We start from the raw sequence: 13296 nt of genomic DNA, 5'->3' as shown, positions 1-13296 counted from the left end.
AACCACGTAACTCCGTCTTTTAATCCCAGACCGCAAGACACATGGGTCTCAAGATGCATGATTTAGTCTTCTAACTGGGCATAGTCTGTGGAGCAGCTTTACTCCTGAAATCTCATTCAGCGTTCCTCTGGCACTGAAAATAGTCTGATGAGAACTGGCTGAAATGCCCCAAGGCAGAGCCGGTATGAACCCCACTCCTTCCATCTGCAGCAGTTCTCCTGAGTTTGGTGCTCAGTGATACTCAGAGAATACTCCAACAATCATTATCTACTCTGGGCCACTGACCGGTAACAGAAGAGACAAGACTCCTGTTAATGACATAATTCTTAGGTATAATATTTATTTTGGTTTCCATTGCAGTGGCCCTGCTCTGTATCTTTTGTACATGCTGATAAATTGTTTGAACAGAAAACCTCTCTTCTGCATGGTTTCTGGCCTGAAGAAGTTCAACTATGCTACCGCTGTCCAACGAAGAGAGCCAGAATTCTGAACCCTATTACTGCTGTCGCTGCTATCACTGCACCAATACCAACGTCCATTGCATGATTAGCCTGGAAACAAAAAGAATCCCTGATTAGTCAGGCAGACTCCAGACAACTCAAGAATCTCCCAGAATGCAGCCTGCTCATTGGCACTTTGTCTCAATAGGCTTCTCCTGGGGAGGGCCGGGGGAAAGCACACTGCAAATAAAGCATTTTAACCTTGAACGTCAATGCTGCAGATAACAATCCTAGCTGGCTGAAGACAGCATTATGCAGGAGGTGTTAATGCGGCCTCTGAGCTTTAGACAAATCACAGACTGTAAAAATCGCTGGGTTTACTAACTAGCTTTCCTTCAGGCTAAATGGAAGCAGCAATTAAATGTCCCTTTAGGTAGTGATAGCTGAAACAATAGGAAGCCAGGGTCCAAGGCCGGGCTGATCAGAAGCTGAGCTAAGTGGTTGGAGGAGAACTGATTGCATACATAGGGGCTGGGGAATTGACTGGATTCATATGTGTGTGAGAGATCAAAAGCCAAGAGAAGCAGGGGGGAGCATGACCTTAAAAGGGAGTAGAGATAGGGATTCTTGGGCACACAGAGTTCACTTGAAACAGGCTTGGATTTCTGAACAAGGAAACTACCAGATGTTGTTTGTTCCCATAGGCACCAACTCCGTGGGTGCTCTGGGGCTGGAGCACCCATGGGAAAAAAAAACAGTGGGTGCTCAGCACCCATAGGCAGCCCTGCAGATCAGCTCCTCTCCCTCCCTCCTAGCACCTCCTGCAAGCCGTGATCAGCTGTTCAGCGGCATGCAGGAGGTGCTGGGAGGAGCTGGGGTAGGAAGAGACGGGAGGGGGTTGAATGGAACAGGAAGGGGTGGGATGGGGTCAGGAAGAGGCTGGGTGGGGACTTGGGGGAAGGGGTGAAGTGGGGGTGGGGTCTGGTGCGAAGCAGGGGTAGAGCACCACCCGGGAACAGTGGAAGTCAGCGTCTATGTTTGTTCCTACTGCGTTCAGGGAAACTGGGCTTTTTGTGCATTCTTTGTAAATACATAGGATTGCACCAACGAATAGGACTGATGTGTGTTATCAATTTCTCCTCCTAATGGAATCAAGCCAGGAAGGCCCTGAATATTGGCAGACCGCTCAGACTAAAATGGAGCATCAACTGAGGGCTGGAAAAATATCCAGCAGTCAGGCTGTGTGGTTTGTAGATGTCTGCTTTGTTCAGAGAAGCTCAGTGGGTTTTCTAGGTATTTGTACAACCCTGACCACTGTCATGTCTGAGTGCCTCACGAACATTAGTGTATTTATCCTCACAAACCTCTGGGAGGCAGGGCAGTGCCATTATCCCCATGGTATAACTGGGGAAATTGAGGCATAGTGAGACTAAATAACTTGCCCAAGGTCACAGAGGAAGTCTGTGGCAGAGGAGGGGGTTGAGGTGAAGGAGAGCATGAAGACTGGTACTAGAGGGTGAGGGATGGCAATGGGAGGTGCACAGGGGCTGCTGGGGTAGCCAGGGGGCCATGTGTGATGTCAGTGTGGAGGCCTGGGGGCTGGCAGCAGGTGGCATGGAAGCTGATGCTGCAGAGGGGCAAGGGCTAGTGCTGGTCATAGTGTTTTTAGTGCCCCAACTGTCTGAAACCAGGCCTGGTAGAAATTTGAGTCGGCAAAGGAACAACCTCGATGTTCACCTCACCAGAAATCCGATACCTGCTAAAGGTCCCTTACATGCATCAAAGGAGTCGTGGGCTCCTGCTGCAGTCCCCTCCCTGCTCCTCCCTCAGATCTGTTCTCCTTGCTAGGCGTCAGCACGTGGACCTGCCTGTCCCACAGACACAGGTAACAATAACCCACACCCGGTCAGTTACATACTTGGTCACTTATTGCTGTGTTGTAGCGCATCTCATTAGCAAAGTGTTCGCAGTTCTCAGCCAAGACTTGATATGTCCTTTTCTCCCCAACTCTTTTGTTCGCCCGGGCTATGATTCTGGGCACCGGATACACACGCAGGGTCTTGTCATGCTTGTTGTTGACCCAATAGTTGCAGTTCCCTACAACATGTTTGAGGAGCTGTTTCTTCACCACCGCCTGGCCGTTGATGGAGGCAGCAGAGCCCAAGCCAGGCCTTTCAGTCACACCTGGAGATCAGAGACAGAAAGGCAGGCTGTGAGCTCATTCATATGGCCAGAGCCCACACCCACCTTCCAGTTGTCCCTGCTGGTGCCTACTATGTCATATTGCCATGCTGAATGGTGCTCATGGCTGCTATCAAGGTGGGTCTCATCCCCAAAGACAATGGGGATGTCAAGCACTTTCTCTCTGGCTCAATATAAGGAGCAATGAAGCTCATTGACATGGTTTAAACCAGCTGCAGACAGTGGGACTTTCACCCAAGACGCCAAGCTGCATGGCCAGGCCAGAGCTAACTCAAGTGGTTTAGCAGGGGCTAGGCAATGGGTGTTGGAAGCAGGAAGCCAAGAGAAGGAGTCATGAGTAGAGCCTTGCAAATCCACAGATATGCACGGATCATTTCTGCAGATAGTGGATTGGATGCGGATATAACCACGCAGGGCTCTACTCACTGGTGGCACCCACAGCATCCAGCTCGGGCAGCCTGTGGGTGGCAGGGGCACAGTGCCCTCAGGGTCGGCGGCCAACAGCCAGTGGCTGGGGTGGCTGAAGTTGGGGCTGTCCAGCACCTGCTCACTGCACCGCTTCCTGTCCAGCAGATCAGGCCCCTTGGGCAGCGCCAGCATCCCCACCATGGCCCAGTCCGGCAGCACTGTCCGCGCTCCCGGCCCGCTGGCTCCTGGGCAGTGGGACCCACCCCCGAGTCATGAAGATTGAAACAGGCAGGGCCCTGGCGCCCCAACCGTTTGCCCCACTGTGATGTAACACGCACTGCTGCTGCCATGCCATCGCTTGTGAGCCCCCGGGAGCAGCACACAATGTGCCACCCCCGTGCTGCCCCTTCTCGAGACTCCACCCCTGCACTGCCCCTTCCCCCTGCCTCCGCACCACCCCTTCTCCTTGAGACCCTACCCCTACACCACCCCTTACCCCCAATCCCTGCCCTGGCACCACCTCTTCCCTGCAAGACCCCGCTCCCCACTCACTCATCTCCACCCCTCTCCCCGGCTGCTAGCCCTTGTGAGACTGCTTGCTGCTGCAGACGTGGCGCAGATGCGGGTACACATAAAAGACGGCTAGTGGATCGCAGGTCAGATGCGCGTTGATTCTGGCAGATGCGGATCCACAGTTTTATATCCGCTGTGAAAAAGCTTCGACCTTGTCTCAGTGGGTCTCGCGCTGCCAGGCACATTAGGCTAGCCTCAGAGACTCACTGTGACCCTCCATGTAGCCCTTCTCTCTAGAGGCCAGGGTCACAGCCTACTGAGCCCTTTTCATCGTAAGCCAGTAAGGGAGGTGGGAAGAAGCAACCCTCCCTCGCACAATCTCTGTTGTCTCAGTCTCTGTGATTAATCAGGGTGGGCGGAGGGTGAGTGCTGGGGGGCAGTTCCCCCCCCTTCCCCCAGGCCTGGGAGCAGAGCAGGCTGGGGCCAGGTCACTCCACTTCCCGCTGCCCCATGAGTGCAGGGGGTGGGCCCAACTCCTGCTGCCTTCCTGCCCTGGCTGCTCCTGCCTCCCAAAGCTCTTGGGTACAACCCCCTCTACCCCGCCCAGAGGCCTGGGACACACACACACCCCAGAGGCCCAGGGCCAGCCCCCCCCCCGGGGGGCTGCATAGGGCACCACAATCGCTAGGGAGAGCCCTGCTGATAGTAGCAGCTATTGGTAGCTGACTTTTTGAAACAGGACGAGTACAATTCCCTCGGCCACTTCCCGACAGCAGCCCCCCACTTCCTCAACATCTACTTCACCCTTACCTCAGGGCCTCCTTCCTTGTGCCTGATAGGGTTTGTACTACCTAGTTTTTCCAGCAGTATAGCTTCCTCCTACAACTCCTGACATGCACACCTAGCTGACTAGCTGGGAGGCTTTTAACTCGTTCCAGCCAGCCCTTGATTGGCTTCAGGTGTCCCAATCAACCTAGCTGTCTCCACTGCTTTCTAGAAGGATCTTAATTGGCCCCAGGTGTCTTAATTGACTTGGAGCAACTGCCATTTGGTTACCATGGTAACACGGATTTGTTTAGCCTGGGGCTAACATACTTGTTTCTCACTACTTTCCTATAGTCATCTGGCCTTGCCCCGTCACGCGGCACAGGGATCTAGTCATGAGCGTGACACTGAGCAGAAGCAGAGAGGCAGGGCTTCTTGGGCACACAGCCCACTGGAGAGGCAGACTCAGGGAGTTCTGAGCAAGGAAACTGCCAGCTGTTTCTTCGTTTTTACTGCATTCAAGGAAACAGGATTGTGTGTCCATTCCTTGTAAAAAAACAAATTTGTACCAAGGAATACACCTGACTCAGATCATCAATTCCTCACCTTAACAGAAACAACACTGCCAGCCCCCAAATATCAGCTAGCAACAACGTGTACACATATATTGTGAGAGTTGGCAACAATTTCATTGCGAGTCTCATGATATTTGATGTTCTTTTTAAATATCCAGCTTTTGGAGTCCTGTGATTACACAAGACTCTCAGCTTTCATATAAAAAGAAAATAAAGTTTCTAAACCACATGTGTGCAGAGAAAAACTTGAAAATGTGGCCCTTAGAGGCTTGAACCCCTGAATGCAAATGAACAGAACCCCATCTTTATTATTTGAAAAGTATCTTGTGACTTCTTGTAGCCTGATTTATGATGTTTGAGTTCTTGGAACAAGCAGCACTACTCATTGATGGCTACTTTCTATCCCCAACGCAGCCCTAGCGGGATAGCTAGGAGGATCCAAGAAGGATATGGGCAATTTGAAGAGAGTCCAAAGGACAGCAACAATGATAATCAGAGGTTTAGAAAATGTGACCCCTGAGGAAAGGTTGGAAGAACTCGGCATGTTTAGTGTAGAGATGCCTGCCTCGCCTGACAGTCCTGTATCCCAAGGAGCTCTCCCTCAGGGCCATGCTACTAGTGCTTCTCTGGCTTTCTTTTGGCTTTCTGCTTGTTTTTTTGTCTCTGCTCTGACACAAACAACTGAACCAAACAATGCCCTAGCCCCTGTGTTTTCAGTCACTCCCAGGAAAACTCCTCTTCTTATCCCTGAGTTTTCTTGCCCAGCCTTTCTCAAGAGGCCCAGAGTCTTGGGCGGTGGCTTCTATTGTTTCATCTTTCACTATGTAAAGAAACTTAATTGCTTCTTCCATTTAGTCTGAATGCAGGGCAGCTAGCAGGCTCATAAGCTGTAATGAGGTCTGTGACTTCCTAGATCAAAGACATGCTTGATGGCAACCATTAACTCTTTCCTGCCCACTTTGGTTAAAAGTAGAACTGTTAAAAAAAAAAATGGAATTTCTGTCCCACAGGAAATGCCAACATTAGTTTTCATCCTGAATCAGAACAAAAAGTCAAAATGTCTGAAACCTGCTTGTGCAACAAAAAATTCCCAAAATATTTTTGATTCAATTTTTGATGAAACAAAATGAAACAATTCTAACATCCCTGAATGGAAACATTTCACTTCAGGTCAGCATTAATCTCTGCATCTACCTGAGCTGCTGTGGGCCTCATGGGAGTTGTAGTTCCAGGTCTTCGGCTCTTTCACGGTCTCCCTATGATGCCCTGCAGCAGCTCATCCCCGGGGACAGCCATTGTGCCTCATGAAAGATGTGGTTCCAACGGGGAGCAGGGGAAAATGGAAAGCATGAGAGACCCAGAACTAGAACTCACACAAGGCAGCCTGGCAAATTAGAGGGAGGAAAAGATTAATGTTGGCCTGAAACAATCTGCTTTGTTTCGATTTTCCTGCTGGAAATTTCCACTGAAAGCTATTTTTTCCCATGGCAAAACCCCAGTTTTGGATGGGAAAAGGTTTCATTGGAAACTTGTCAACCAGCCCAAGTCACAAATGCCAAGAACCAAAATGACAAGAACCAAAAGAGACTGGAGAGGAAAAAAAATCTGTTGTCTCGATCTGTCGCTTTTGTGCATTAAATGGCATGATTGCATGCCCTGTTTCCCCAATGTAGTCAGTTTCCCCTGTGTGAGTGTAGGGTCTATCAAAGCAGAGCAGAGAGAAAAAATGTGTTTTAAACACTTTTTATAAACAGGAAAAATGGGATTGTGTAAAACCGCAAAAATGGCAGGGGGGGCGCTCAGGAGGGACTGTTATGGGCACACCAAGCAGCAAGAAGAGCAATTGAAGCTAAAGGACAATGTTGGCACAAGAATGACTGGAGATAAACTGGCCAGGAATCAATTGAGGTTGGAGAGAAGAAGAAGGTTGCTACCCATCAGAGGAAGGAGGTTCTGGAGCAGCTTCCCCATTGGAGGAGTGGGGGGCAAACACACCCAGCTCGTTTGAGGATGGAGCCGGATAGGTTTCTGAGCAGGATTCTATAACGGGGTTGGCTGCGCTAGCAGGGACTGGATCCAATGACCCAGGAGAAGTGAGCTTGAAAACATGTATCTGTTAGGTCAAAGGCTCTAACTAGCCACCTCATAATAAACCTCTTTGCAGAACAGCCATTAGAGGGCTGCCAAAGACACAATGTGTGGGCTATAAGACGACATAGGTGAATGATGGATTTTTTAATTAGCTGACAATTCTGACAAATAAATGAATACAACAAATGGTTTTTTTGGGTTGACCCAAAAATGAATTTTATAAAATTTTTGGAGAATCCAAAGTTTGTGTGAAAAAAATTAATTTGGGGGCGAAGTAAAGGTTTTGTTTCAAGCATCTCTATGTGGTTTTTTAAATTTTTTAAAATAAAATGTTGAAACTAAAAAAATCAAAATGTTTAGGGTTTGGTTTTGAATTTTTATTTATTTTTTTTAACCAACAATTTGGCAAAATTAACACAAATTTGCCAAATGTTTTTGTGTCATCAAATCTGCATTTTTTTTCACACACACAAAAAGCGTAGGATGAAAAATGTCCCCCAGCGCTAGTTACAGGTACTTGAGAACCTAGAGCATGAACATGCCTCGGCCTGATCTGCATGGTATCTCACCAGCTCCCTGCTGGCTGCTTCACACAAGGAACGAAAGCCACCCATCTCACTTGTTAAATGGACAATGTAATCATCTCCCACATAGACACACCAGTGCTTGTAAAGCCCTCGGTCAATCTCAATCAGGTCTCCGGCCTGGGGTTTCCGCTGCAGGAGAAAAATTTATTGTCCAGTCAAAATAGCAGGGAGACACAGTAGCTGCTGAGCGATCAGAGACAAAAGGAAAAGATGCCCTGAGCTTGGAGTAACTCAAAAGCTAGCGGTAAGGGACTTTCACTGGAGACAGAAGTAATCAATTGAGAATGGAAATAAGGATGTTTCTACCCATCGGAGGAGGGAGGTGCTGGAGCAGCCGCAGGGCCAAACTTATGGGTGGGCGAGGTAGGTGACTGCCGAGGGCACCTTGGTCAAGAGGCAAGGAGCGGAGTGCACCTGGGGTACGAGACCACAGAAGGGAGCACAGAGCAATGCGGGGGGAGGCAGAGGAGCCTGGGGTGATAGTGGGGTAGGGACGCAGGGGAGCTGTGGGGCCCAGGAGTGTTTACCACCCCACCCTCCCCGCAAGGGTCCACTATGCTGGGGTGGTCTCAGGAATTCCCCGAGGACACGGCACCTCCATCCAATAAGTGATTGACACAAGCAGTTCAAACACACAATGCCTTTTATTAGCACAAAAATCCTTATTGCAATAAGTTAAAGCACCCCGAATTGCTACTATATGCAAGCCAAGGTGATGCTGAATGAGCAGCGCCCTGCTTCCAATGGCCAGTTGTCTATGGGTCATTGGGGATAGGGAGAATAATTTGTGACAGCGGCTCTTGCTAGCAGTTCTTAAGCAGCAGCAGAGTCTCTCCATGGTTTCCTTGCTCTTGTTCATCTCTATAGTTACAACTTTGGCCATGCATCAGCATTGTGGTTAAGCACTTGCTGCTGCACTCAATGTCATGACCTGCTGCTTTACCACTGTTTGCAATTTTTCCACAAGCTTGCTATTTTTCTGCCCAGTGTCATGTCTATGTGAGCTGCCTGCTTTCAGGTAAGGGGGGAAGGGTTTCAAAATGGAATAACTCTTGTTTTCTGCTGTCCAGGGGCACCAAAATACAAATTCTCCCAGGGCGCATTTTCCCTAAGGTCGACCCTGAGCAACCTCCCAATAGGGCGAGTGGGGACACAGAGCCCATTTAGTTTGAAGATGGAGGTGGCAACGTTTCTGACTGGGATATGTTATGATGGGGCTGGCTGGGGATAGCAGGGATGGGACTCAGGGACCCAGGAGGTCCCACCCAGTCTACATCCTATGTTCCATTATTCATTAATGTTCACTCATAAACTAATCAACACATTCCCTTCTCAGAAAAATCATTGTGGGCTCAAAGGGTAGGTCTGGTCATTTTGTAAGAACACCCTGTATTCTCTGTGTATAACAGGTTGTTTCAGGTGCAAAATTCAATGTCTCCTTCCCTATGGAGCCAAAACAGGCACCTTCATAGTAATTTGTTTTTACATAGCACTTCGTCTTGCCGCAGCCAGCTGTTTGATTGTTATTGTATCCGTTGCTATCTGACTACAGGGGCTAATTGCAGCAAGAAGCAAAACAGAGGACTCAATTCCTCTGCGGGGAGGAAGTGCTGCCCTGAGCTGTCTCCTCTTTTCATTTTCTTTCATTTTCTTCATTTCTGATTTCCAACAGAAAGAGCCTGAGAGTCAGAGATTCCTGGTCTCCAGCCAACTTATGAGGCTGGTGTAATGGAATGCCTGTCCTAATAGAATCCTTATTCATGTGGCTGTAATCCACAAAAGGTGTGGCACGCCAGAATAAAACAATTCAGGGAAGTGGAGCCACACACTCCCTGAATGAGATCAATGACTGAACACCTAGATGAGAAAAGGTGGGCTGAAAGAAAAGGATAAAACTTCTCTAGGAAAACAATGTTTATCCAATCTAACTCATAGCCTGAACTGAATTCCTTTATCTGTGTATTTCTCTCTCTCTTTTCATATGGATGTAAGAAAATAATTTATGCTGTTAAATATTTATCTTTAATAAAAATTTAGTAACTAAATTAACCCCACCCCATGGTCTTTTAGTGCATCAGAACCTGTATATAATGAGGTGAAGAGATTAACTGGCTGGATTGTCCAAAGGGCTAGCGCACAGCAATACCCATTTCCTGTTGACTGGCTGGACGTTTTTGAAAATGTGGACCTTTCATTTAGGTGCCTAAATGGGAGCTGGTGTTTCTGGAAAATCCATCCCTTCCCCTGTCTGCTTCCTTAGTAATAGAGCTGGTCAGGAATTTTTCAGTGCAACGTTTTTCCATCTGCAAATGGCAACTTGTCAAAGTGGAAATGTTTCTTCTTAACAGTGCGAGTAATTAAGTATTGGAACAACTTACCTAGGGTTGTGGTGGATTCTCCATGACTGACCATTCTGAACTCAAGATTGGATGTTTTTTCTAAAAGCTCTGTTCTACGAATTATTTTGGGGGAGTTTGCTGGCCTTTATTAGACAGGAGGTCAGACTAGATTATCACAATGGTCCCTTCTGGCCTTGGAATCTGTGGTTCTATGAAGCTGTGAATAAAGGACAAGCCCAATGCAAGTTATTCTTATATACAAGCCGTTTCAGTTAGTACTTACCCCTTTAAGTGGCATTTTCTTTGAGCTTCAGAAGCAGAATGACTTATTTTCTCAGAGTTTCTTTGTTTTAAAGAAATTAAGGTTTCAGTTTCCCCTTGACTAATGCAAACGTGTCACCTATGTAAATCCTCAGTAATTGATAAAACAAACGTAGGCCTTGTTTACACTGCCACGTTACAGCGCTGCAACTTTCTCGCTCGGGGTGTGAAAAAAGACTCCCCTGAGCGCTGCAAGTTTCAGCGTTGTAAAATGGCAGTGTAGACAGTGCACCAGCGCTGGTAGCTATTCCCCTTTTTACAGCACTGGGAGAGCTCTCTCTCTCAGCGCTGGTGCTACGACTACACAGCCATGATAAAGCGCAGCCACGGCCGCGCTTTAACATCGCTAGTGAAGACATACCCTTAGGTGTTCGCATCACATCTAAGTAGCATGAATGGACACCGGATTGTTGTGGTTCCTGGGGAACCTGTTTAGCTCATTGCTGGAAAAGAAAAGCTAAAATTAGACCAGACGTGAGGCAGATTCATTGCCATAAGTATCATCAAGGAAGGAGAGTGTGGCACTCTGAAACTCAAAGCCACACCCTGTAATCCCTCCGCATACTCACCCCTGTCATATAATTGATATGTTTTGCACAAAGTATGCCTTGTGAGGTATCATGTTAAAGGTCTTGATCTGTTGAACATTACTATCCTGTTGGATTGTATGTGTTATCATTGTATGTGCAGTTATGAAGTTTTGCTATGTGTGTGTTGTGTTGTGAGGTTGGGAACACCCCCAACCAGCCTTTCAGGTACAACAATGGAGTAGCCAGATGTGCTGATGGCCCATTAAAGAGAATCCACTATCCCAGGAGCTGTATACAATGCAGATTTCTCAGAGAGAACACGTAGAGGATGGAGAATGCTTGACCAATGGGGGCGGACACCCATGTCACAACCATAGATCTTTCCAGCAAGCTGGAAGAAACTCTAAGGAGGGGAAGTGACATAGTGGCTTGGCCTCACTCACCTCCCAATTCACCATCTGGAAGAAAGGTCTGGAGGACAAAGACTTTGAACTGGGGAGGGTGGTCCCAGGCTGGCGGAGAGTTCCAGCCTGTGTATTGAAGCTCTGTGACATGTTTGTACCATCTATCAGGGTGAGACACTGCTTGATTCAAATCCTGTTTAGTTTATAGAACTTAGACTGTGAATTTATTTTATTTCTTAGGGAACCAACTTTGATCTCTACACTTGCTACTTATAAGCACCTAAAATCAATCTTTCTGTAGTTAAAAAATATGTTTTCTATTTTACCTAAAACTGTGTTTCGGTTGAAGTGCTTGGGAAATCTCAGATCAGTTTACAAAAGCTAGTCTGTGCCCTCTCCACATTGAAGCGGGGTTGGACTGGGTAATGAACTTACACTGGTCAGGCTTCTGACCAGGGCAGGACAGTACAGTTCTGGGGTACAAGGCTGGGGAGCTGGTGGGAATTGGCTGGAACCTCCCTATCGAGGGTACATGAGTGGCCGGGAGAAGCATTCATGTAACTCTGTTGGATGTGTCTCTGTCTGTGGATGGCTGTATAGGTGCAGTACCTGCCAGAGATTTGTAACTTGATACAGCATCACAGTGTGTGAGGATACCCCAGGTTGGAGGGACAGAGGGCTCAGCAGTCCCTCCAGCAGGCCAGGCTAGACCCCAGGAACCCCATCACAGAGAGGAAATGTTTAGGGTGTTGCAAGGGGAAATAGCCAGAAATAATATAAATGGATTTTAAAACAGAAATGTTACAGTATTGCCACAACCCCAAATGTTCAAACTCAGGAGTGCAGCTGCAAGAGATATTATGAGATTGGCTCAAAAGTCAGGATTTCGTTTTTAAATAATACATTTTCAGATGAGCAAAGTGAGTTCTTACAGCCAGCTCAATAGCATTGGTTTGTGCTGCAGCAGGTTATACAGGGATCTCTCAGTTAGTGCTGAGATCCAGCCCGCTCTGGGATGCAACATGACTGATGTTTACACAGGGATTGTTCGTCCGATGCTGAGATGCAGCTATTTCTGGTGGGGTGCAGGTGCTGTTTATCCAGTTGTGGCGAGGCGGTATGGTTCCCTGCTGACCCGGAGAGGGACAAGCCCCTCCCAACACCAGAGTGGGTGGAGCCAGCGAGTCCCGTGCCCACCCCTCAGAGGTCAAGGCGCAGGACAGGAAGTATAAAAGCCCGACCCCAGAGCTCACTCGAGGCGCAGCCACTGGAGAGGCCAGATGCCTCTGGCCTAGCTCCCGGTTGGGAGACCCCGGCAACCTACAGCGGATCCGAGGCTCGGCCTGACCTGCCGATGCCCAACACCAACCAGAGCCCTGAGGAGCTGCCCATCCTGCCCTTCGCCAGTTACCCAGAGGACCCCATGGTGCTTGACCCCCCGGAGGACACCGTCCTGACCCAGGTACCTCCAGAGGGGGAGTTTGGAAGTGGCCTGGGGGCAGCTGACCCGAGTCTGGCTGCCGCACTGCCAGAGCCTAGGTCAGTGTGTTGCGGCCAGGATCCCCACTGACTCAACAGCAGGCCTTCTGCCGCTGCTAGGGCCCTGGGCTGGGACGCAGTGGAGTGGGTGGGCCTGCATCCCCCCTGCCACCTAACTTGTGGATGGCAGTCTCCCCCTCTTCCAGGCCCTTCTGAGCCGAGGGCCTGGGCTTGTTGTTTACCTGCCTTGCTCAGCCCCTGCCCGAGGGCCTGAGCCACTGACTCACTATTGCCCACCGACCACGGGCCGGGCACGAATAACTGTCTGTGTTTGCCTCTACTGCAGCCATGGTGATAGACTCCCACGGCCAAGCTAATTCCCCGTCAATAACTGGAAGGAAGTAGCGAGGCTGTGTGGTCCCCCTCCGCTCCGGGAGAGAGACGAGCTCCAGCCAAACCTCTCTTCACCACACAGCTGAGATGAAGCCATCTCTGGGGTGAGGCATGGGGGTTATTTATACAGGGATCCCTCATCCGGCAATGACATGCAGCTGCTTCTGGAGTGGAACACTACAAGTGGTTAATAGCAATACTACCCACCAGCGAAGGAAGCCAAGTGAGTTCTGTATCCATTTGAAACTA

The 13296-nt window shown here is 48.9% G+C and overlaps 1 protein-coding gene across 1 annotated transcript; it reads right to left on the bottom strand.

The window, feature by feature from the left end:
- Window positions 1-224: 224 nt before the first annotated feature.
- LOC122466544 (phospholipase A and acyltransferase 3-like) lies at window positions 225-13004 on the bottom strand. Its single transcript, XM_043551009.1, has 4 exons — window positions 12942-13004; window positions 7614-7710; window positions 2359-2624; window positions 225-551 (listed from the first exon to the last, which is right to left on the bottom strand). Exons 1-4 carry the CDS (start codon window positions 13002-13004, stop codon window positions 456-458), a joined length of 522 nt encoding a protein of 173 aa, XP_043406944.1. The 3' UTR covers window positions 225-455.
- Between the last annotated feature and the right edge of the window lie 292 nt (window positions 13005-13296).

Source organism: Chelonia mydas, chromosome 7 (genome assembly GCF_015237465.2).
Source record: "Chelonia mydas isolate rCheMyd1 chromosome 7, rCheMyd1.pri.v2, whole genome shotgun sequence".
NCBI classification, from domain to species: Eukaryota; Metazoa; Chordata; order Testudines; family Cheloniidae; genus Chelonia; species Chelonia mydas.
The sequence above is the reverse complement of the archived record's forward strand: the minus strand, read 5'-3'. Positions and strand labels throughout refer to the sequence as shown.

Bases quoted from the DNA above. Each gene is read 5' to 3' on its own strand.
- LOC122466544 (XM_043551009.1), bottom strand. From the start codon at position 13,004: ATGGCTGCAGTAGAGGCAAACACAGACAGTTATTCGTGCCCGGCCCGT. The intron at 7,711-12,941 runs GTGAGTCAGTGG...TTTCTCCTGCAG, and splicing joins CCCGTGGTCGGTGGGCAATA to CGGAAACCCCAGGCCGGAGA. The intron at 2,625-7,613 runs GTGAGATGGGTG...TCTGATCTCCAG, and splicing joins TTACATTGTCCATTTAACAA to GTGTGACTGAAAGGCCTGGC.